At 32.4% G+C, this 23,693-nt stretch overlaps 3 protein-coding genes and 1 pseudogene across 3 annotated transcripts; all 4 read right to left on the bottom strand.

Annotated features, from left to right (window-relative positions):
• Window positions 1-3,401: 3,401 nt before the first annotated feature.
• Window positions 3,402-4,127, bottom strand: LOC120272685 (dirigent protein 11-like). Its single transcript, XM_039279561.1, has one exon. It carries the CDS (start codon window positions 4,095-4,097, stop codon window positions 3,507-3,509), a length of 591 nt encoding a protein of 196 aa, XP_039135495.1. The 5' UTR covers window positions 4,098-4,127; the 3' UTR covers window positions 3,402-3,506.
• Window positions 4,128-11,127: 7,000 nt separating this feature from the next.
• On the bottom strand, window positions 11,128-12,037 carry LOC120272547 (dirigent protein 11-like). The gene has a single exon (XM_039279386.1). The coding sequence runs from the start codon at window positions 11,848-11,850 to the stop codon at window positions 11,284-11,286; it is 567 nt and encodes a 188-aa protein (XP_039135320.1). The 5' UTR covers window positions 11,851-12,037; the 3' UTR covers window positions 11,128-11,283.
• Window positions 12,038-14,550: 2,513 nt separating this feature from the next.
• Window positions 14,551-16,588, bottom strand: LOC120272548 (annotated as a pseudogene).
• Window positions 16,589-17,775: 1,187 nt separating this feature from the next.
• On the bottom strand, window positions 17,776-21,384 carry LOC120272111 (probable serine/threonine-protein kinase PIX13). Its single transcript, XM_039278857.1, has 6 exons — window positions 21,179-21,384; window positions 20,270-20,634; window positions 19,586-19,721; window positions 18,985-19,127; window positions 18,769-18,892; window positions 17,776-18,467 (listed from the first exon to the last, which is right to left on the bottom strand). Exons 1-6 carry the CDS (start codon window positions 21,219-21,221, stop codon window positions 18,001-18,003), a joined length of 1,278 nt encoding a protein of 425 aa, XP_039134791.1. The 5' UTR covers window positions 21,222-21,384; the 3' UTR covers window positions 17,776-18,000.
• Window positions 21,385-23,693: the final 2,309 nt, after the last annotated feature.

The following is a 23,693-nucleotide window of genomic DNA, read 5'->3' as shown; positions in this document are numbered from 1 at the left end:
GAAAAATGAATTTAGTATAAGCTCACCTCTATTAGGTAACAATCAACTATTATTTATAACCATTTCAATTGTATTTGGTTTATTTTATTTTATTTCCTCCAACATCCTTTAAATATTTTTTTTTTCTAGTATATTAATAAAAAAAATGGTGAGTCTTTAAATCTTTAAATTTTTTATAACTGTTAAAAAATGGGTGAGTCTTGTCTGAGTCTAAATGGAGGGGATGAAGCTAATTTTTGCTTATTTTTTTCCATGTATATATATATATATATATAATCTAATGAACATGACCGTTTCATAATTGTAAAGAAAAACAAATCATACAGGTTATGTGAAAGTGTCACTGATTTAGGATGAGTTTTTTTTATAAGTTTTAATTTTCAAAAATTTAGCAGATATATATTTTTTATATTTTTTAGCTTAATCTCAATTTTTAGTGGATTAAATATTGGATATATGTTATAATTAATTATAATTATAATTATTAATTAATTTTCTGCATTGACTTTGTTCACCTTATTGTTAACATGTCATGGAATTGTTTATATTTAGTATCCATGAATTTAAAATCACTCATTAAAATTAAAGTTTGGGTCGTCTAAATGTCATAAATTACTATTAATTGTGATTAATATGATAAGCTTACTATGTAGAGATTTTATTATATCTTTTTAAGATTAATTAGGATAAAATAATAAATAATTTTTACTTTTTAAGTCATCTAAATGTATTAATAAATATTAATTATTTAACTCTATTAATAAAAGTTATTCTACTTTGCATCAGGTGTTAATTATATTGATGGCATGACTTGGACCACAAATTCCTCCATGGCTTTAACTTCTTGTGATCCACTCATTATTGATCATAATTGATCATATATATATATATATATATATATATATTCATCTCCTTGAAAGTTATGAAGAAAATAAATCATTAATGTATAAATATATACATGTTGGTATGAATTCAGAATCACATAAGATAATTGGATTGCTATTATATTTCGTATTTGAATTAATGAGCTTTTGAAAACATATTACTTTTGTATCAACTTTATGATGATTTTTTTTAGACTGCATAAAAAGGAGAAAAACACCATAAATACAAATTGTGAGCATATATATATATATATATTACATATCTAAAATCCAATCCAAATTTTTTTTCAATTGATTAATTATGGAATGACAATTACATATTACTCAGAAAAAAAAAATCAAATTTCAAAATAAAATAAAATTTAATACTCAAAATATAAAATTTGTATAACTAGCTTTAGTACTATTTATTTTACAAAAATAAAGTCTTCAAATTATAAAAATTCAATTAGTTCAGAATATTATCTAAACTTACCCTTTAAGTTCTTCAAAACCTTTACTTTATCTAACATAATTCGGAATTAAATTTAACAAAAATTCTATCTATAGTCTAATAGTTAAAGATATATATATATATATTGATTTTTCAAATAAAATTTAAGTGTGTAATTATACCATTGTTAAAATATATCCCATATTTATAAATATTTTGTGCGCTTATAAAAATATTTAAATATCAATAGATTATAGATAAAATTCTTCACATAATCTCATACAAGCAAAAGCTCAAAGATTCTTCCAATGTTAGTGGGCAATAACCAAGACCTTTTGTTGGAAATACTTTCCCAGCTTCCAACAAATTAAGTCTGTAATAAGGTTTAAAGGCGTTAGCAAACTATGGCGGTCAATTATCTCAGATCGATACTTCATCAAAACTTCACATAAACAATTGCAACCCACACACCATATCAGGTTTTACATGTTCAAATCCAGAAGAGCACATTCACTATTATTACTTATTTGATGGGGCACTTTCCTCAGTCCCAGATCTCTCTCTTTCCATCCTCAAACATGATGCTGCTGAAAGTATGGGAATCCTATGGTTTACTCATTTGTCCGGTTATGTGGAAGAGATCAGAATACCGTTTTTCCTTAAAATTGATCTACATATTCAATCCTGTCACAATGCAATACAGACGAATTTCTCGAGTATATCCAAACTGGTGTCCTTTAGATATGATTCTCACTCCAGATCATAAACTCATAATGCTCACATCTGATGACATTTATTTCTATCAAATTAGAATATACTACGTACAACAACACACAATCATGGAAGTGTTAGATTTTTTATATTTTGGTAATAGTGGGCCCTATATGGACTTTATATGGGTTTAGGGGTCTTACACCAAAAAATCTCAAGACTTAATGGCTCAACCCCTATACTTATATATAAACTCATTACACTTTTATCACACAACCAATGTGGTACTATGTTTCCAACAGGAAGATCATGTATACATTCCGACATCTTGAATTGGTCTATAACTGGCCGACAAAAGGCTTATTTTTGAACGGAAAAGTTTACTGGGTACTTAAAATTGGTGATGAAACACTGAGTCTGTCTATATTTTCTTTAAACGTAGAAAGTTTTCAAGTGCAAACTCTAGTATGTCCTGATTATTGTGATGACTTCTACCGAGATACTTTATATTTTGGAGAGTGTCGAGGGCGTTTGCACTTGGTTATGGAACAAAATGTATATGATTTTATTTTTCATATAATGGAGATCAAAGAAGACTTCTCAGGATGGAATCACTTGCATTGCATTGATCTCAAATTTATGAGAGATATACTTCCTCGTCGGACATTATCACTGGCATTATCACGGAAACAAACCATTACAGAAGAAAGAGAATATAATGAAGGACATTATATATGGGATTTTATAGAATGGGATTATGAAGGAGAAGATCATGCATCCGCAGTTGCACCAATACAAATGGTTTTAGGAGAAAGATCAGAAGATTATGAATTGTTATTTACTATGACTGTTCCCAAATTTGACTCAAAAAGACTACGATTTGTCCGCAGGGCTGTTCCTAGAATTTTCTCATGCAATATTAATACCAATAAGATCAGCTATCGAGAAATTATGAATGTCACAGACACGGGAAGATATTATACTGCTGCTCAAATTAATACTTATTATCCCATGCTCACCCCTCCATGATATGAGTGGTTATGTCTTCATTTTTGTTTCTTTGATATCATGTGTACTATTTTTCTTTTTAATTTCTGCTAATAAAGTCAATTTTTGATGATTTATTCAGTTGATTATTGTAATTAGTGTTTGCTTGTTTGCTTTAGTTAATTACTGAAAAATAAATTGATGTTGAGTAAGAGCTTTGGAATAATAATAATAATAATATATTTTTATATTTTCTACTCAATATATATACTAAAGAAGACGTACACCTTTATCAACAGAATATATAGCTTTATTAAACAAGAAATTCAAAGTATAGAAGAGAGATTAGGGATACAAGAATTCTTCCCACTCCTTCACAAACCAGCCATTAATTAAATGTCTTATTGATGAAACCCAACCAAATGATTAAGTACAACCATACAAAAGATAGAAAATAAACTTACAGCAAGAGAACAGAGTTAATTAATTGCTTACTTAAACCCATGAACTGCAGCAGCATATGGAGGCCAGTAGAGATTGAACTCAATCTTGTAAACAACTCTCAGACCCTGGAGTTCAACTGGTAATGATCTAACAAAGCCTTGAACAAACAAGAAGTCCCCAGTGCCTCCAACAACAGGATGGTCAGCAGGCTTAACATTGTTAGTACCTCCAACGATGGAAATGGAGCCTTGGTGTCCTTTGATCTTGAGTGTGATCTTAGCAAAAGATACACCTTGAAGGCCATTGATACTTGAAGTTATCGATGTCCCTTCGGCAATGCCTGCTACACTAGAGTTTGAGCTTTTGCTGGTTGTTAGTTTATCATTGAAGACTATTATGGTGCCAAAAGGGCTGGTAGTTTGGCCGAAGCCAGCTCCGGCGACACCGTTGACAATAATGTAGCCGGTTTGGTTGATGGTTTCATGTTGGTAGAGGGAGAAGTGCAAAGATTTTAATACTGGGTGGTGGTGGTGGTCTTGATGATGTTCATGGGAGAAAGTAGAAGAAGAAGAAGAAGGTATGGAGAGAAGAGGAAGAAGAAGGGACAGTAGAAGAAATGGATGGTATTGGTTGGCCATGAATGATTGAAGAAAGGAATCAATCCTTAGTATTTGTCAACTATGGAATGGAACTACAATGTATATAGATATGTGTATATATATATAATGGGGCATGTTATGGAGCTGAAAATGCGGCTTAGATGTTGGGTATGTATTGAGGCTGGCAAGACGAGTCTCTCTGTAGTTAAAGGTGGCTAAGTAATATATATATAATTAAAAATCATTCTCACAGTACATGCACTATTAATAGTTTTATGTATGCCGTATAGTTAAACATCATGAATCATGGTGGTGCATACATCTCATTCTCCAACTCATGAATGAGAGAGATATCTCAATCTCCAACGCATTAATTATATGATCATCAATCTAAACAATTTACAACATGATAACTATTAAAATAACAAGAAGCACTAATCCAACACATTATATTTCTAAAACCATTACATAAGTTATATCAAAAAAGGTCACTAAATTTAACATATTACAAGCCCTCATCCACACTCCACACTCCACACACACACACACACACACACACACACAAGGAAAACAAACTAACAAGTATACTCAATATTTATTTTTATTTTTTATTTTTTATTTTTTAAAATATTGATAAAGATATTTAAAATCAAGATCTCAACAGATTTATTAATATATATATATATATATATATATATATATCAGCTGATTTAAAAAATGATCCTATTAATTATGAAATAACAATTTTTTAAGCAACATCAAATTCCTTTTTAAAAAATAAATTTAAATTTATATATATTCTCATATATAGATCATTATAGGTGGCGGAACCAGAGGTTTCAGCCCCCATATTAATGTTTGATAATTTTTTGTTTGTATTTAGTCATCATTTAATGTGAATGTGCCTAAGTGGTTGGTGGGAAATGAATCATAGGAGCTCACCTTGGTTTGAATCTTCTGGGTTGCAATGTGGTGTTTTTTATAATTTTACTAATTAAAAACAAGTTTTTTTTATTTTCAAAAAGTTGCCGAAATTTTAAATTTTATAAAAAATTAATGAAAAATTAAGTTGATAATGTGGTATTGAAATTTCAAATTTTTATTAATTTTATAAAAATTTAAGGAAAAAATTAAGTTGATAATGTGGCATTGAGATTTCAAATTTTCAATAAAAATTTATAAATAATATTAATAAAATTTATAAAAACAATTTTAAATTAAATTGATAATGTGGCATTGAAACTTCAAATTTTTATTAATTTTATAAAAACTTATGGAAAAACTTAAGTTGATAATATGGCATTGAAATTTCAAATTTTTAATAAAAATATATGAATAATATTAATAAAATTTATAAAAAAACAATTTTAAATTAAGTTGATAATGTGGCATTGAAATTTCAAAATTTCAATAAAAATTTATTAATAATATTAATAAAATTTATAAAAACAATTTAATATTTTAAAAAATTAAGTTGATAATGTGGCATGGTAAATATAAATTACTTGTTTAATTGAATATACTTGTTTTTATAATTAAATTATTAACTTAAATTTATTTTTTTAAAAAAGTGGGATAAATCACTCCAATTGGAAACCCAGCAAAAGAACAAAACGACGAACGAGCCAAAAAAGCCAACAAAACAAAGTCAACTAGCCGTGGAACGAAAAAAAAAACAGAATACAACGAGAGGAACAACGGTCTCCTCCTAGCCCCTCAAAAGCAAAAAAAATTAGCCCGTGAAGCGATCTAAAGCCTCCTCACTCGATGATGCCCCAAAAGCATCATAAGAGCAAGGTCCAATGAACTCCATGTTACGACGAATGGTACTACTGGAATCTGCAAAATTTGATGTCTTACCATAGTAGACTTTCGAATCGTCCCCACAAGTCACCATCTTTTTCACTAAAGTATGCTTGAACGGTACCAAGAACCAAAAAACTGCCATGAAATGGCATTGAAAACCAAATTGCCAGGCAACAGAAGGAAATCTTGAGCCATCCTCAAAATTCACCTCTGAAAGGTCCGTTCCCGGCCCAACACTCGGCCCAAGCAACTGCCTCATTTGGCCTCCCTCAGCCATCTTACTACCCCTCTCCTCTTCAAACACCAAATCCGGCCCAACAAAAGACTCTACCAGCTCATTGCCCTTCTCTCCTTTATTCCCCAGAATCGGCCCAGAAACCGGCCCAACACCCATCCTTCTTTCTTTGGACTCACTATGCAACTTGGGCCCCAATTGCTGGCCCACTTCACACAACATCAATGGGTCATCAATTATTTCCAACAAACTTCCCCAGGTATCCTCTGGGCCCTAATCCAAATACAGCCCAACATCTAACATCAGCGGGTCCAGATCCTTCTCCCAGTCTGCACTTAATTTTATAAAATTTTTATAACTAAATTATTAACTTAATTTTATAAATTACTTGTTCAGTTGAATATAGTTGTATTTTTGTGTTTTACAAAACCAAACATTCCATGTATAAATATATATATATACACACACACAGAATAAAGGAAAAATGAAAACTCACTAAGGACGGTATGATATTGGAATTATTTGCCTTAATTATTGGGCCACGTTGCAAAGCGGAAACAAAAGATATGACACTTGACAAAGTCTAGACCAATGCTGCAAAGATAAAACTAATGCACGCAAATCTAGACAGGACAAATAAGTGACTAGAGTTGAATAACATATGAAATTTTTAAAGATTTTGAATCTAGGCTAAGAATTGATCTCTTTGTGTAAATATATAACTATTCTCCCAATGAACTCGAGCCCTTTCCAAAGCTATTGCAACCCCAAATATTAAACTAAAATGCTTCTAGATGAAATCAGTCAAAAATTTATGAGTTAAAATATAAGATAGTAAGGAATAACTCCTCCAATTAAGCATGACATCACCACTGTTGCAGCCTCTCAACTCTAAACCAAAACTTTGTAGCTCCAATTGGCTTTAATTTCTAAATAAATGTGGGATCATGATATTCTTTGATTATATACTAAGTTGTAGTATCTTTGCTGAAATGACAATTTTTGAAAATTTTTTTGAAGAATTTGATGGTATACATTTTGTTATATTATGTTATTTTAGTTTGATAACTTAGCAATATTTTATTAGCAAGTATTGACAATCTAGTTCTTTAAAAAATAATGCTTTTGACACTTATGGCAAAATTTATTTTATTATAAATATTCTCTCCAAATAAGCTATGTACTAACCTAATAAATGGGGATCAACATTAACTATGTCGACATGAACTCTATGAATTGAGACTATAGTTTCACATCAAGCCGTCGGTGGAATAATAATAGTATATGACTCAGGTCACCGAGATAAAATAAATGAATTTTGATAATTCTAACTTGGATCACTAAGATAAAACAATTAGCCTTAATAAGTTTGGGCCGGATCGGTCGCTCAAGATCTTTGGTCTTCACCCGAACCCGATGAAAAAAATGGGATCACTTCGTCTCTTGCACGCAAGGAGATGTTGCTGCTGATGGATGTCATGGTTCCGGGGAGCCATGATCCTTCTATCTGGAACAATCAATCGAGGACTGACTGCTCTTGGAAAACTATTACAAGATTAAATTGTTTTGGTCAAGAGACTTCTATTTTATAATTATCACATTTTGATATTTGATTAATATAAAATCGGTATATTTTGAAAAACTATTATGAAGCAGTTTTTTGGTGAAACATTATAAATGTGGAATCTGTCTTTATTCGATGTTTGACATATGTCACGATTTATGTTTCATCCTTTTAATAGGCATATGTACAAGTTTTGCTATATATATATATATATATATATATATATATATATATACTTGATATCGAATTTGAATTTTGAACTCTATATGATCTCCAAATATTTCAGTATATTAATTGTTTATTGGGTTGTTAAGCTCATAAAATTGTTTCTTAATTCTTTTCAGATCAGGAGAAAGTTCTAAGTTGTATTTTGCATGCCTGCAGGATTCCGCCTTGTGGGTGAGCGGCTATTTGTCTAACTACTGGACCGGGTTCGGTCGTGACACAATAGATGACCTTTTGGGTATATGAGGCACCAACTGGTGTTGTGGCTTGTGAGGGTAGGTTTTATTATAGATGTAGACGTGTACTTTGTGAGATTAAGGTGAAGGACCATTGTCTTGTATATGTGGATCGTCTGTGCCCAGCATTGACTACTATCCTTTCATCAAATTCTCATCTTTGGCTGAGATTGTTGCAAGACATCATGGAAGTCTGAGTATTCTTTTGCCTAGCTCTTGAAAGATTGGATCTTATTTTTTTGAGAAGTCATTGTGGATCCCAATTGGAAGGCGGTGAACCATTTTAAGCAACCCACTGATTTAATTGGACAAACTTTCTTGGACATGCTCTTGATTTTGGTGGTGCTCATGTGGTTGTAGATGCAGATGATGATTACAAGCTTCCATTTGAACAACTTTATCAACTCGCAAGGTTTTACTTTGATAGTAGTCAAAACAATTGTCAACCTAGAGATGGATTACTCATATGGTTTAATACCCAATTTAGTCCCTCGATTATAGTCAGTCTGTCACTTTTAGATTCTTATTATAATTTATCCACTGTCAGTCCTTAACTTTTTACATTTGGAAAATATCAATCCTTTCCTCAAATAATCGTTTCTTTTTCCGTTCAAAATGTTGACATAAAAAAAAGCACTGAGTTAATTAAGATATTAATCTTATATTAACATTGCAAGGTCAGTACTCTTATTTCATAGTGATCTGCGACATGTTCAAAAAATAATAAAATAGAGGGCAAATCACTATAATAAAATAATGATCTGTATTTTGGACAGTGAAAAGACGGCTGTTTGAGGGAGGGATTGATTATTTCTAAATATGAAAATAAAAAGACTGACAGCAGATAAATTATAATAGGAGAACTAAAGAAATAGATTGACTATAATAAAAAAAACTAAATACGGGTATTAAACCTACTCCAATATTGGTAAATCATTAGTTTACCATGTATATGTAAATATCCCTCTTCAGTAGTTCTGAATATTCTAGTGGTATATCAAATAACTCTTCACTACCTTTGTATGTCTTTTCTGCCTCTTCGTTCTTGATATAATAGTTGTATGATTATTACTTTCATTCTTGATTCCTATGCACTAGCTAGTGCATAGCATAGATGGAGACATTAATTAACAAGTTAATTAAGAAGGTGAGGGAAGGAAGCTGTTGGGAATTGAATGAAAATCTCATGCAGGTACATTAAATGACATGCGGTTAAAGCCATAGAATGTTGCCAGGTATATGTACACGTACAATAAACTTATTAGAATAGCAGAAGATATATGTACACGTACAATAAACTCACAACAAGACCCACAAAGTTACTTAAACCCATGCCATGAACAGAAGGAGGAGCAGCAGCAGCATACGAGAGGCCAGTAGAGATGAAACTCAATCTTATAAACAACACGCTGACCATATAGAGTTCAACCCGCCGGCAACGATCTAACAAAGCCTTGAACCAACAAGAAGTCATTGAAGACTATTATGGTGCTGAACTATCACAGTGATGCATATCTCTACATACTATTAAAGTAGATATACTCCGAGAGCGTTTCAAAGAACAATTTTACTTTTTTTTAATATTTAAATTTTTATTTGTATTACTTATAATATTAATAATTAAAAAATATTAATTATACCTAATTATTTATGTAATAAATGTCCATAAAATTTAAGATATAAAATATTTTCTATAGTAAGAATTGTTTAATTATATTACCTCCTCACAAAATTTTAAAATTTCCGATGTGAAGCTGGGAAAAATGCCTAGTATTTATTTAATAGATAGATATATAAAATATAAATAACTTCACACAGATTTTACAGATTTTTGAAAAAAAAAAACTAATGGGTTGGCAAGCTATGTGAAAGAACAAGATATTAATATTAAATTAAAAAATGGTTGAATATTGATTTTGAGAACCACCGACCTAATGGCCTAGTGGTACCAGGTCCGCAAGAGTTTTATGGGGGTTGCATGTTTGAGGTTTGCTCTGCATAATACTTTGTGCTTGGGTGACGGTGCTGTGGAGCGATGCTCTGGTGTTTGTCATTGACTTTCCTCAGTGGGGGAACCGTGACGTTTATCGTCCTCTGTCAAAAAATAAATAAAAAAATGTTGATTTTGAGAGTATATGGTAAACTTAATGGTTTGAAGGGATAACAATGCACAAAAATTAATGGTTATATGTTTATGACATATGCAAAATTATGATTTGATGGATCAGTTGCATCAGTATATGAATTCATCTTCTTCATTATTATTATTTTTAAAGTCGTTGAGCAAATCAGTCAATTTTAAGTTTAATTCGAGCTTTTGTTTTCTAATTTATAAAAAAAGCCTAATTACTGACTTATTGGTCAACATTAAGCCTCCATTTGTATAGTTTATGGGGCAGATTGACTAACTCGTCCATCAACATTCACATTCGGCTTGAAATTTCACGTCTAAGTCTACATGTGGATACCCATTTTCAAGAGACCAGAGTAGCATCTTTATATGCAAATATAATTTTTATAAATAAAAAATATACAATCATTCATCTACTTGATATAAATATAAAAAATAATTTTATATACTTTTTCCTATATTTTTTTACTCTATAAACCCACAATGATTTTTATGATTAATAAGTAATAGCAAATATCTTTAATAATCAGAAACAATTTTCTCCTTAGTTTGGCATCAAACACAAGCTAATCCTTACATAAGAAAACAAGAAAATCTCAACCAAATAATAAAAAATTAGTTGATAATCATATGTATGAAATACCAGTTATCAAAGACCCATAGACTGAGAAGAAAACACTTCCAAGACAACCAGAATAATTCCAAGTACAACTCACTCAAGAGACATGTAGGTTTCCCACAGAAAATTCTAGTATGCACAGTGTGTATATATATGTATGTGATGTGACAATAATTTGTTTTTAAAATAAATAAATAAACCACGATTCATTAGAAAGAAAGATAATATAAATCAACAGAAGCGAAACGGAAAGGAACAAAGTCAAGGAAAGCCAATAAATATCAAGAATAAATAGTTCTGATAAATACATACATACATACATATATATATATATATATTTCATGACTGGTACAAGGCATCCAACGTAAACAAGACTTATTTAGTTCTAACTACCCAACTGAAGTTCACTTCAAAAACCATGGACAGCAGCAGCATAAGGAGGCCAATAGAGATGGAACTCAATTTTATAAACAACAGTCACACCCTGGAGATCAACCGGTGATGACCTGACAAAGCCTTGAACAAACATAAAGTCCCCAGTGCCTCCAACAACAGGGTGGTCTGCAGGCTTAATATTATGAGTACCTCCGACAATGGAAATGGAGCCTTGGTACCCATTGATTTTGAGTGTGATCTTAGCATAAGATACACTCCGGAGGCCATCCAAACTAGAAGTTATAGAAGTGCCTTCGGCGATGCCTTTTACATTAGAGTTCGAGTCCGGTTTGGTGGTCATTTTATCATTGAAGACAAATATGGTGCCGAAAGGGGTGGTAGTTTGGCCAACTCCAGCTCCGGCGACACCGTTGACGATAATATAACCGGTTTGGTTGATGGTTTCATGTTGGTAGAGGGAGAAGTGTAGGGATTTTAAGGCTGGATGGTCTTGATGATGTTTATGGGAGGAAGAAGAAGCTATGGAAAGAAGAGGAAGGAGAAGGCATAGGAGAAGGAATGGATGGTATTGGTTGGCCATGAATGAAAGATAACTTCTATAGTGGTTATGTGCTTCCTTCCTATTTGGTAAAACTATGGCCAGTATAATATATAGGCCAATGAGAAACAGAGGCTCAAATTACAGGAGCCTCTTTGTGGCTAGTGTGAAGGACGAGTTGTATCTTAGTGTGGTCAAAGGCGGCTAAGTTGTTTCTTTGAATTATTGTTCTTTTTGTCATCATACAGTTAAAATGGCTAGAAAGATGGATGTGCATAATTATTGGAATTTGTAAATCATTAAAAAAATTTTTACCGATCAGTATGTGTAATCATAAATAATAAAATAAAAGATAAATATATATATTATTTGCTTCCATTTTCTAGTTTCTGTGAAGACGAAGACTGACTGAGTGGCATGTTGATTAGTCTCAATAGCTATCACTATCTGGGAAGGTTTGGAGTTTCAGGTCTACATCCAAGTCTACATCTTCAAAGACTAGTATGATAAGAACCTCTATTTCTATTCTCAACAGAGGTGGAGACTGATGACTTATTACCCAGCCATCACGTTTGGTTTGCAATTCACATCCACATTTAAAGTTCTTTAGTTTGAATTCTAAAACATAGAATCTTACAAAAACTATGTTTTTTCTAAAGATACTTTTTAAATAAACAGAAACAGCTCGTGTTAGGACTTAGGACACAATTATATATATATATATATATATATATATATAGCATTTTAATATTGTAAAATAACAAATAACATGAACAAATTTTTTAAGTGAATTTGCCTTTAAAAAAACATGCAGAAGCTATTTAGCATGGTTTGGAAGAGATTAATTAGTACCCAAAATATATTTTTCAACAAAAGCATTTAAGCCATAATATTATTAATCAAATGTTTTCAAGTTGTTACAGGGGTTTTTTATTTTTCAAAATACAGAAAACAAATGTTAGTTGACTTATTTAAAAAACAACACATTAATTATTTTGTTTGCAATGCATTTCTTAGTTTTGAAAAACCACAAACACACACAAAAAATGAGCCCTTGTACTATTAATTTGATAATCACCTTCCTTCTAGCTTCTAGTTTCTTGATAATGGTTTCTAGCTTCTACAAATGCTGGTTTGATTTGAAATTATATTCTTAGAATATATCCAATAGGAATAGAATCATCCATTTGAACACAAGTCGAATATAAGTGTGTAATTATCCTATCTTTAGAAATATATATCCGATATATACATATATATATGTGTACCTATAAATATTAATAGATACATATTGATAGATTATAGATCAAATTCTTCACAATCTAGTGAAAGCAAAAGCTTAAGATTCTTCCAATGTTGGCCATTAACTGTGACGTTTTGTTTACAATCCTTTCCCTACTTCCAGCACGGTCTGTGGTACGATTCAAGGGTGTGAGCAAACTATGGCAGTCCGTTATTTCAGATCCATATTTCATCAAATCGCATGCAAACAATTGCAATTTTTACAACAATGCAGGTTTTATATGTTCAAATCCAGAAACTCACTGTTCTTATTTATTTGATGGTGCACTCTCCTCAGCCCCAGATCTCTCCCTTTCCATCCTCAAACATGATGCTGAAAGCATCAGAATTGGCTTAAACCTAAATGTTTATGTTTTACGTTCTTTTTATGGTTTACTCATTTGCCCGGTTATGTGGGAAGAATCTGAATTCCGATCCTCATTTGAGTTCATCTACATATATAATCCCATGACGATGCAATACAAACGAATTTCTCAAGTCAAACGATGCTGGTCTCCTGTAGATGTCATTCTCACTCCGAATCATAAACTCATAATGTTTTCATTTAATACTTCCACCTTTTCTTATCAAATCAGAATGTACATCAGCTACACTCAATCATGGAAGTTCATATATTCATTTCCAATGGGTGAATTGATCCATAAACAACAGAAAAAAGGCATATTTTTGAACAGAACGGTTTATTGGGTACTTCAGATTGATAACAAATGGTCTGTATTTTCTTTAAACGTAGAAAGTTTAATAGTACAAAAGCTAGCATTGCCAGATCATTGTGATGACTTCTATCAAGAAAGCTTATATTTTGGAGAGTGTCAAGGGCGTTTGCACTTGGTTATGGAACAAAAACAATATGATTTTATTTTTAAAATAATGCAGATGAAAGAAGACTTCACTGGATGGAATCTCTTGCATTTCATTGATCTCAAATTTATGAGAGATATAATTCCTCCTCCGACACTATCACGGAGACAAATGATTATAGAAGAAGGTGAATATGAAGAAGAAGATTATTTGTGGGATCAGATAGAAAAGCATTACGAAGGACAAGATCATGCATCTGCACTTGCACCAATTCATATGGTTTTAGGAGAAAGATCAGAAGATTATGAACTGTTATTTACTATGACTGTTCCCAAATTTGACTCAGAAATATACCAAATTGTCCGAAGGGCTATTCCTAGAATCTACTCATACAATCTTAACAATAAGACCCTTCGAGAAATTATGAATGTGACAAACACCAGAGGATTTTATACTGCTGCTCAAATTAATTCTTATTGTCCCATGCTCACCCCTCCATGATATGAGTGGTTATGTCTTAATATTTTTGACATCATGTTACAATATTTTTCTTTTTAATTTCTGATAATAAAGTCAAATATTTGATGATTTGTTCAGTTGATAATTGTGATTAGTGTTTGTTTGTTTGTTTAAGTTGCTGAAAAACAAACCGATGTTGAGTGGGTTACTGGTAACAAAAAATATGCAAATTTAGAAACTTAGAAATATAATGGTTTCTAGCTTTTCTACAAATGCTGGTTTGGTTTGATATTCCACATACTATATATGCCTCTAAGTCTACATCAAGATCTACAAAAGTATATACTAATGAATTGTAAGTTGATATGAGCTGAGCTTCTTTTTCTACCAGTTAGGCAATGAGCCATCAGGTTTTGTTTGAAAAATTGACATGCTATATCTAAATCTACATCTATATCTACAAGTTCAGAGAGTAGTAAGCTTCTTGATGCAAAGGTGAAAGTAAGGGCTTGGGCGGTGAACATACTTGGACCAGTAAGGAACAAACCTGGAGTAGGTGATGTCCAGCCAAGGCTTGTAAATGCCATTGTAGTGAATGACAGCAGCTCTGTCAATGTCACCCTGCTTGATAGATCCATTGTATGCCAGCTTCAACAAGTGCCAACGTTGATCCAGTGGGATACGTCAATTTGTAAAACGTTAGCAGACCTGGAGGCAATGAGCCCAGTTTCCACAGCTGCCTTTCCTCGTTCTACAATCACAACATTATCTAATTTGGTCAGACATGCCAATAGAATGGTATCTCAAGAACTGAAATTCTCAAAATCTGCTAAACCTTAATATAATATTATTGTATTGTATACTATATGCAATGATAAGCATTAATACACCACTCAATTGTCTGATGAATGCTATGTCCCCAGTCAATTGTCTGATGAATGCTATGTCCCCAGTAAAGAAACCTTTGAAATTCAAAGGTATTCTTTGGATAGATTTAAACCTCTTATTCCTCTGTGAAGAGCCAAATACCAATTAGGTTTACTAAATCCTGATTAAAAAACTTATTTGCTAAAAGGTTTCAATCCCTATTATGCTAATCTCATTTGTCACATAGATTAACTTGATTATGAATTAAGAGCTAAACATTATTAGAAGAAAAAAAGAAAAGAAAACAAAAGAAAGACTGACTTTAACATTAAATTTACTTAACCTGGATTGAAAAGCCTTATTTCAGAATAAGATATTTTAATCCATACTAACCTAATCTCACTTTTCACATAAATCAACTTAATCATGGAATAAGAGTTAAACTTATTAATTAAGAAAAAAAAACTGACCTTGTTCTTAATCTCTCAAGCCACCTAATTCTTCATCCAAACACTACCAGAAGGAGGAACTAATCAATGGAAAAAAATCACTTACCAGATCTTGCCAGTAATGGTACGTTTGAGTAAGGTTGTGCAACCTCCATTCCTTCAAGTCAAAGATATTCATTCCAAATGCCCATCAACAAGCCTTAGGATCAAAGTTCTGATGAATTATAGGGTGGGAGAAATTGAGATATTGTTGATACCGGTGAACACCCGATTTGCAGGTTTCCACGGCACCATTCACCATCCCCTTCATATCAACGGACCAGAGTGCAGTCAAATCCTTCTGAACAACAACATCATCATCAAGAAAGAATATCTTATCCAGCTTTGGATACAGCTCTGGGATGGTTGAGCAGGGACAAGTACTTGGGATTTCTGAATTTGAGGTTATCATCTCCAGCAGACACAGATGGAGGGTGCTTTGCTCCAAAGTAAAATTGCCTGAGACTAGAGGATTCCATTTGGAGGAGAACTGAGCAATAAGAAGAGTTGAGACACTTGAAGTGATCAATGCTCTCTACATGGATGGTATTATGAAGTTCATGATACATAGAGAGACCCGGCAAAATGATATCTGCAGGAATATTAGAGAGAAAACCTAGCAAAATGTTATTTGCAGGAGTGTAAAAGTAAATAATCTATAACCTCGTTTTCATTGCAGTGTCCACAATCAGGAATAAGCCCAAACCTTCGGAAACTTCTTGCACTGTAAATTAAAAGGTGTTACCTTGAGTGATGCTAACTTCAGGGAAAGAGACGCAAATAACAATCACGAAGATAACATAAACAATTTAACAAGGGCTGCAAACCTATAACATACCACAAAAAGGATAACAAAAACTGCCCAGATGAAAGATTTCATGAAGCATTGCATTCTGTTGCCAATATTCCTATAAAACCATGAAACATGTAACTGAAAATATACATAGAAAGGGTTTATAAACTATGGAGTATTGCAGTCTATTGCCACTATTCTACAGTAAACTCTAAAAGGAGATAACCACTAATAATCTTACCTTTGACTTCCATGAACAGTTGCTGAAACACAAGAAATTTCTGATCTTACTGGGGAGATGAAATCAGGACCTGCAGAACAACATATAACCACAAAATTCAGGTATCTCAGAAATCAACAATTTCAGCTCTCTGATTGAGAAATTTCTCAGATAGCATTCAAGAAATCAATTCATCTAAAGTCTGAAATCCACATTTCTTCTTATAAAGCACACTCTAGAATGAGAACACCAAGAAAACTTCAAAACCGCTGCAGTTTCTTGAAATTTCAAGAATCAAAAACAAATAATAAAACCTAACCACAGACTTAGCATCAGAAAATTCACATCTAACCATTTGCAACGAGTTTCATTTTTCAAACCTCCGATAATTGAAAAAAAAAAAAACTCAGAATAACCTGGACACTATCAACATTCAAGAAACCATTTCATCTCAAGCTCATGAATAAAACCCAGCTCTCTTCTTCGAAATCATATCTGAATCCCTAGAATCAAACAAAACAAACAACAGAAAAGCACAAAACCTCAAAAAGCTAAATCAATTTGGTCCTGGAATCAATACCCTACCGTCCCAATAGATTCAAACATTCAAGAACACAAACAAGAACCACAGATCAAAAAATCGATCAGAAAAAACGCAAAAAACTCAAGAAGAGACAGCAACATCGAAGCCGAAGCCAAAATCAACCAAAAATTCTTCAAAACAAGAACAAGAAAGAATCAAAGTGGGGCAAAGAGCATGGTTTCTTGCCTCAAAGAAGAAGATCAGCAGGATGAATCCACAGCTCGCGATGCATCTCGAAGCTAAAGACATTTGCGTGTGTGTGTGTGTGTGTGTGTGTGTGAGAGAGAGAGAGAGAGCCCAACGGTAAACGAAGCAATGAACGGCCAAGATCTTACAATGAGAACATGATGGATTGCATCACAACCGTTGGTGCATTTTATTCAAACGAAGTAGTTCAAAAAAATAAATAATATCAAAACTGAATTTTAAATCTTGTACTACTGCTGACAAAAACTAAACAAAAACAAGCAAACAACTAAATTACACTTCCAACTCAGCTGATCTTTACAATTTGAAGTCAATCTCAAATTCCCAATACCATTACTCTTATTTAGTTACATTAATCAATCTCGGAACAAAGTCATTTGTCCAATCTTACATCTCAATAAACTCCTGTCACAATAATTGAGAACAATAAAAGGTCACATCTGACAAAACTGAAATTTAAAAGATAGTTTCGTCATCTCAATTTCGGAGAATGGTGATTGACCCGGACACCTGATCCTGTTCCGTCATGCTTAGGATGGAGCGGTGAGCGGTGGTGCACAGGGCTCTGGGCGGGACGTCGAGATGCATGGCGTGGTGCTGTTGCATCTTTAGTACTATCTTTTGATCTACTTTTGATTGCTTCAATCTGTTCTAGAGTCTCAACGACTTCCTTCATTGATGGACGGTTCCTAGGTTCCGAGGCGAGGCACTTCAAAGTGAGCTGAGCTGCATGAAGAACACCTTTTGACGGATACTGTCCTTCAAGCCTTGGGTCCATTAGACGGGCCAATTTCCGACGGTCAGAGAGATATGGTTTAGCCCAGTCTACCAAGTTGTGTTGCCCACTCGGCCGATTTGTATCGAGCGCTCGCTGACCAGAAAGCATTTCCAACAACACTACTCCGAAACCGTATACATCACTCTTCACGTAAAGATGACCTGAACAGAAAGAACAAACATCTTAGTGTCAATCTTGATTAAATAGCTAAAGAAATTTGACATTTTTTGAGCTTTCAAACAAATAAGAGCGCATAACTTGACCCGTGTTTGTCAAATTGGCTTATGGAATTATGGAACATATGGTGGACTATAATGGAGGACCACGGAAGGTTAGGACAAAGCACACAAATCTTCGTTCTGATAGGTGATGCTATGCGTAATAATTTTTTGTTTTATTTTTTATGGCTCAAATGGTCTTCAAAGACCCCACACCCCATTCAACACCACCAATCATACATACCAGTAGCGACATATTCTGGAGCTGCATATCCATACGTTCCCATTACTCTAGTTGTGACATGAGAGTCCCCACCGGTTGGGCCATGCTTTGCTAAACCAAAGTCGGATAACTTCGCATTGTAATTCTGTAAACAAAATCAAGAGGAAGAGGCATGATTAAACCATTTCTGCTTGAAAAGAAAATTGAAGTTTGATAATTAAGAGTATTAAGAAATACAGTATCCAGAAGGATGTTAGATGCTTTAAAATCCCGGTATATGATTTGCTTTTCTGATGTATGTAAGAATGCAAGTCCTCGAGCTGCTCCTATGGCTATTTTAAGCCTTAGGTTCCATGACAATGGATCAAAAGCCGCACCTCCTGCAAGTAAATGATATCTCTATTTAAGTCAAACTAAAAGTTTACAAAGAAGGTCTCAGCATAGAAGGTGCACTGTGTTAACAAATAAAGAACTACCCTCCTGGAGCAAGCAAATTCTAGAGACACTCGAGCAAATGTATGCATGTTCCTAAGCAAAAAATATATGAATGCCAAATATTGTATCGTACTTATTTCATAAATAGTATTGGCAGAGTTCAAGGATAATAAGAGTATGATTTTACAATGGGAAAAGAGAATCATGAAACAACAGGCAATGAAGATTCACAACAGAATAAAGCATAGTTGGGTTTCTCAAAATTGAAAGACATGTGAAGGGAATATGATGCTTTGGTTCAAAAATCAAAGTTGAGTTGATACCAACATTTCAAGATGGGAAGAATTCCATGATATCCGACTCTCAAAAATAAGCAAGATTTCTTATATTATATAAAACTCACTTCTGAAGAGGTGATTTTCTAAACTCCCTTTCGCCATGAACTCGTAAACAAGGAGGAGCTCCTTCTCCTCCAAACAATAGCCCAAGAGCTTGACGAGGTTTGGATGAGAGAGCCTTCCTAAAAAGTTCACTTCTGACTGCAAATCAAAGAATGCAAGTGATGTCAAGTGCCCAATTGTTGAAACTAAAAGAAGTTAAGTTAGGTTGGAAACAAAAAGACAAACGAGAAAAACAAGACGGTATTTGAACTCTCCATAATATAAGCACATAACTAGGAGAAGTTCCATATAAAGACTTCTAACCATCTTATTCCATTCCAGTAAAGAAAAGTTAATGTATGGTAAAATCAAATCAGTTCATACACATCAATGCAGAAAAAGTTCAATAGAGCATACAAGATGATAATCAGGCCAAGGATATATAAGACAAGCAATAACAAAAGAATAATGTGCAGTTAAAAAGAAACTCGAACATAATTATATTCTGTAAAGAAGGGATCAAATGAAAAGAAAGTGTATGCCATTGCCTGAACTAACTTTAAGCTCTACGTTCAACCAATCTCGATAACACTTGCATCCTAAAGCTTCAAAAAAGCAAACAAATAAAAAACATAAAAGCAGCAAAAAATTTATGGGATTATTGCAGAAGGGGCATCAATTTCAACAGGAATGGATTAGGCAATCACCTGCCACTCCTCAAATCCTTGCATGCTCTCTGGGTTAAGTTTCTTGACAGCCACCACCATACCAGCACCGCTCTTCGCCGGCGCCAAAGTCTTCTCATCAAGCCATCCCTTGAATACAGTTCCGAATCCACCTTCCCCGAGAACACTATCCGGCTTGAAATTCCTAGTTGCACTTCTAAGCTCAGCAAATGTAAAGATCCTCAGGTTCGGGACCTCCAAGATCTGACCTTGAGGAGCAATCTGACATTTCTCACTGACGCTGAAATCGCTGCCTGTGGACAGCCCAAGGGTAGTGGTGCTACTGATGCTTGAGAACTTGCTGGCGGTGGTCGTGGTGCTACTCCCAGCGTTGAATGTTGATGGTTCTGTGATACAATTATGACGAAAATAAACAAATAAACAAAAATTTTCATTTGCTTCTCCATCTAGTTTTCTTCATTGAGCCAAACACAAAAAAATAGCAATTTTTCGTCTTTAGTTTTCCTCTTATCTTCCCTGAATCAGAACTCAGCCTAATAATTAGAAAGAGGAGAAGCAGAAGACGGAAACTTTTTGAAATCACAAGACATAATTTGTGGGGAAAGTTCAGATTTTGCTTAGAGCTCAAGCTAAAACAGTAACAAATCTTGATTTCCATTAATAGTTTCCCAATTTGTTTGCAAACAAAGAATTTGAAAAGCCTGACTAGGGAAAATCAGATGGAAAGGCACCACCTTTACCCCTTCCCCTTTCTTCCAAATAGTAATAGCTGAAAATTTACACCAGAAATGAACTAAAAAACAAATATAGCAACCCTAACTTCATGAGATCCAACCAAACCCTAATCATCAAAAAAACAAAACTCTAAACATGACAAGAAGAACAAAATCACATGAAAGTAAGATGCAAACCATAAGAACAGCAATTCACCTGAACTTATGGACTTCTCAGAAGAATCCAAGCAATTCCCCATGCCCTTCTCCTCCTCCAATCCTTGTCTGACTATGGAATTGGAGAGAAGGGCATATCACAGGAGATGGAAAAGGAAAAGGAGAAGGAGAAGGAGAAGGAGAAAGCTGGCCTGCACCTTGGACCTTGGTGAGAGCTGACCAAGTTCTAAAGGACTATTTACACTGCTTTCCCAGAATTAGCAAAAAAATAAATAAATAAATAATTAATTAATTAATTATATATATATATATATATATATATATATGACTCTTGATTTTTTTTATTTCTTGAGGAATACTGCTAAAAAAGACCGCAATGTGTACTAATTTCGGTGAAGTAAATGAAATCTATTCACTCTCTTAAAAATTATGTCCTCACTTATAATTTGAATAAAGACTCAAAGACTAATAAATTATTTGGTCGGTGGTTGGTAGATGAATTTTTAGATTTATGAGTTTTTTTTCTTTGATTTTTGTCCACACAGTTTGACAAATTAAAAAAAAATGCATATAAGTAATGGGTTTTTATCCCAAACTTTTATAAAAGTATGTAATTGTCAAAAACTCATATTTTCATATTTAGTTTTATATATAATACATATAAAAAAAACTTGAAATGATTAGAATCATTTTGCTATATATATCGAACAAGTAATGCATTAGTGATTTTTTTTAATTATATCAAGTGTCCTCACCGTCTTATAATCAGTAGTGGAGAGTTAATTTTATTCATGCACAAAACATATAGGTGTTAATAGCCCAATAAACTAAACTACCATAAAAAATAAAAATAAAAATAAAATAATATTATCATTAAGCTTTATTTTTAAAAATACCTTAGCAGATTATTTATTTTATCTAAGGAGGGATTGAAGAATAAGTTATTTTTTATATAATTTTGAATTTGATTTCTGATACTAGACATATATATATATATATATAAACAAATAAAAAGTAGTTTGTGGGATATAAAATAAAAATATAATAGCAATTATTTATTTTAATAGAATATGCGTGCTAAAAAAATCCTGAAAATTATATTTATGGGGTTTGACTATTCTTCATATACATCCCTGAAATTATAGGCTTTTATACACCACTTTTTCTTTTTTCTTGATAACATTGTTTAGAACTCTATCTTGGAATTGATTACCCAATTACTTCTAGAAAAACAATTGATCTAATTAGAAGTTTATTTGAATTTTTTTTTAATCTTTATATCTTGGATGTTTCTTGCAAATCATGCAATCCCAATCATCACCAAAAGTTTAGTTTAATGGACTTTATTGGTAGGCACACCAAAACTACATAATTTTATTTTTATTTTTTGTTTTATTTTTTTATTTTCCTATTCCTTGAAATAAACTTGGTTGAGCATTTAACCTCTTCAAATTGTTATTTTTTGTGAATTTGTAAAATGTGATAATTAAACATCAGTTCTGGAGTAAAAACATTTCATAACTGCTAATGGTTAAGATTGATTTATGTATTTGTGCATGTTTTATTACTGTAATATAATTATGATTTATTTATTTATTTAAATATAATTAGTTTTCTCCCAAAAGGAAAGCAAAGAAACATATTGTTTAGCATTTAGGTAACAATTTACATGAAGATGATCATGCTACCAAAAAAGAAATAAATAAATAAAAATAAAATTAAAAATAGTCCAAAATATCTGCTAGTAATGGTCTGAACTCAACCAATGGTTTTCTCTTCTGACTTATTCTTTATGGTCAAATAGAAAAGAGGTTTCAACTTTCCATTCAAACATTATGGCATGCTAAGTACCTTGTTTTTCTTCTAATTGTACTTCTCCGAAGAATCTAAACCAAAATAATCCAAAGAAGTGGTCTCATTGTTTTTGATCTCTGTTTCTGATTTGATATTATAAATATTAGGCATCATAATTTAGACCAGACTTGTCTTACTTTAGTCTCTATTTTTTTCTCAAAATATAAATAAATTCAATCAATATATACACAGAGATATCAAGTTAACCCTTTTCACATGTGTTTTTATCCTGACCAAATTAAGATTTGAATTCACCTTCTCAATATAAAGTGCGAACATTCTACATAGAAAATATGGTGTCAATAAATGAGGAGATTGTTGACAAAGGTTTTTTATTTTAACACAAGAGTTTTCTAGTTAAAATCATATTATAGGTTCTTAAAATTTAACTTATAATCATTTTTTTAATTATTTAAAATTAAAAATATTAACTTTTTACTCTTTCATATTTTTTTTCTTCGCATTTGATACTTTTATTTTCAATCCAAACACTACACAGATTTTAAAAGCTTGTGATTAGTTTTATAAGAAAATAGCTTTTGTATTCGGTATGTTATTTTGATGACTTTTTATTGAATGAATTTACCTGTATTTTATGGTTTTTTATTTTTATTTTTATTTTTATTTTTTGTAATCTTCACATAAACTATGTTGTTTATTTGGTTATACTTCGCCAATATTAACTTATCGGGCTTATTAAA

The sequence above is a fragment of the Dioscorea cayenensis genome, chromosome 11 (assembly GCF_009730915.1).
Source record: "Dioscorea cayenensis subsp. rotundata cultivar TDr96_F1 chromosome 11, TDr96_F1_v2_PseudoChromosome.rev07_lg8_w22 25.fasta, whole genome shotgun sequence".
Taxonomy (NCBI): Eukaryota; Viridiplantae; Streptophyta; class Magnoliopsida; order Dioscoreales; family Dioscoreaceae; genus Dioscorea; species Dioscorea cayenensis.
The sequence above is the reverse complement of the archived record's forward strand: the minus strand, read 5'-3'. Positions and strand labels throughout refer to the sequence as shown.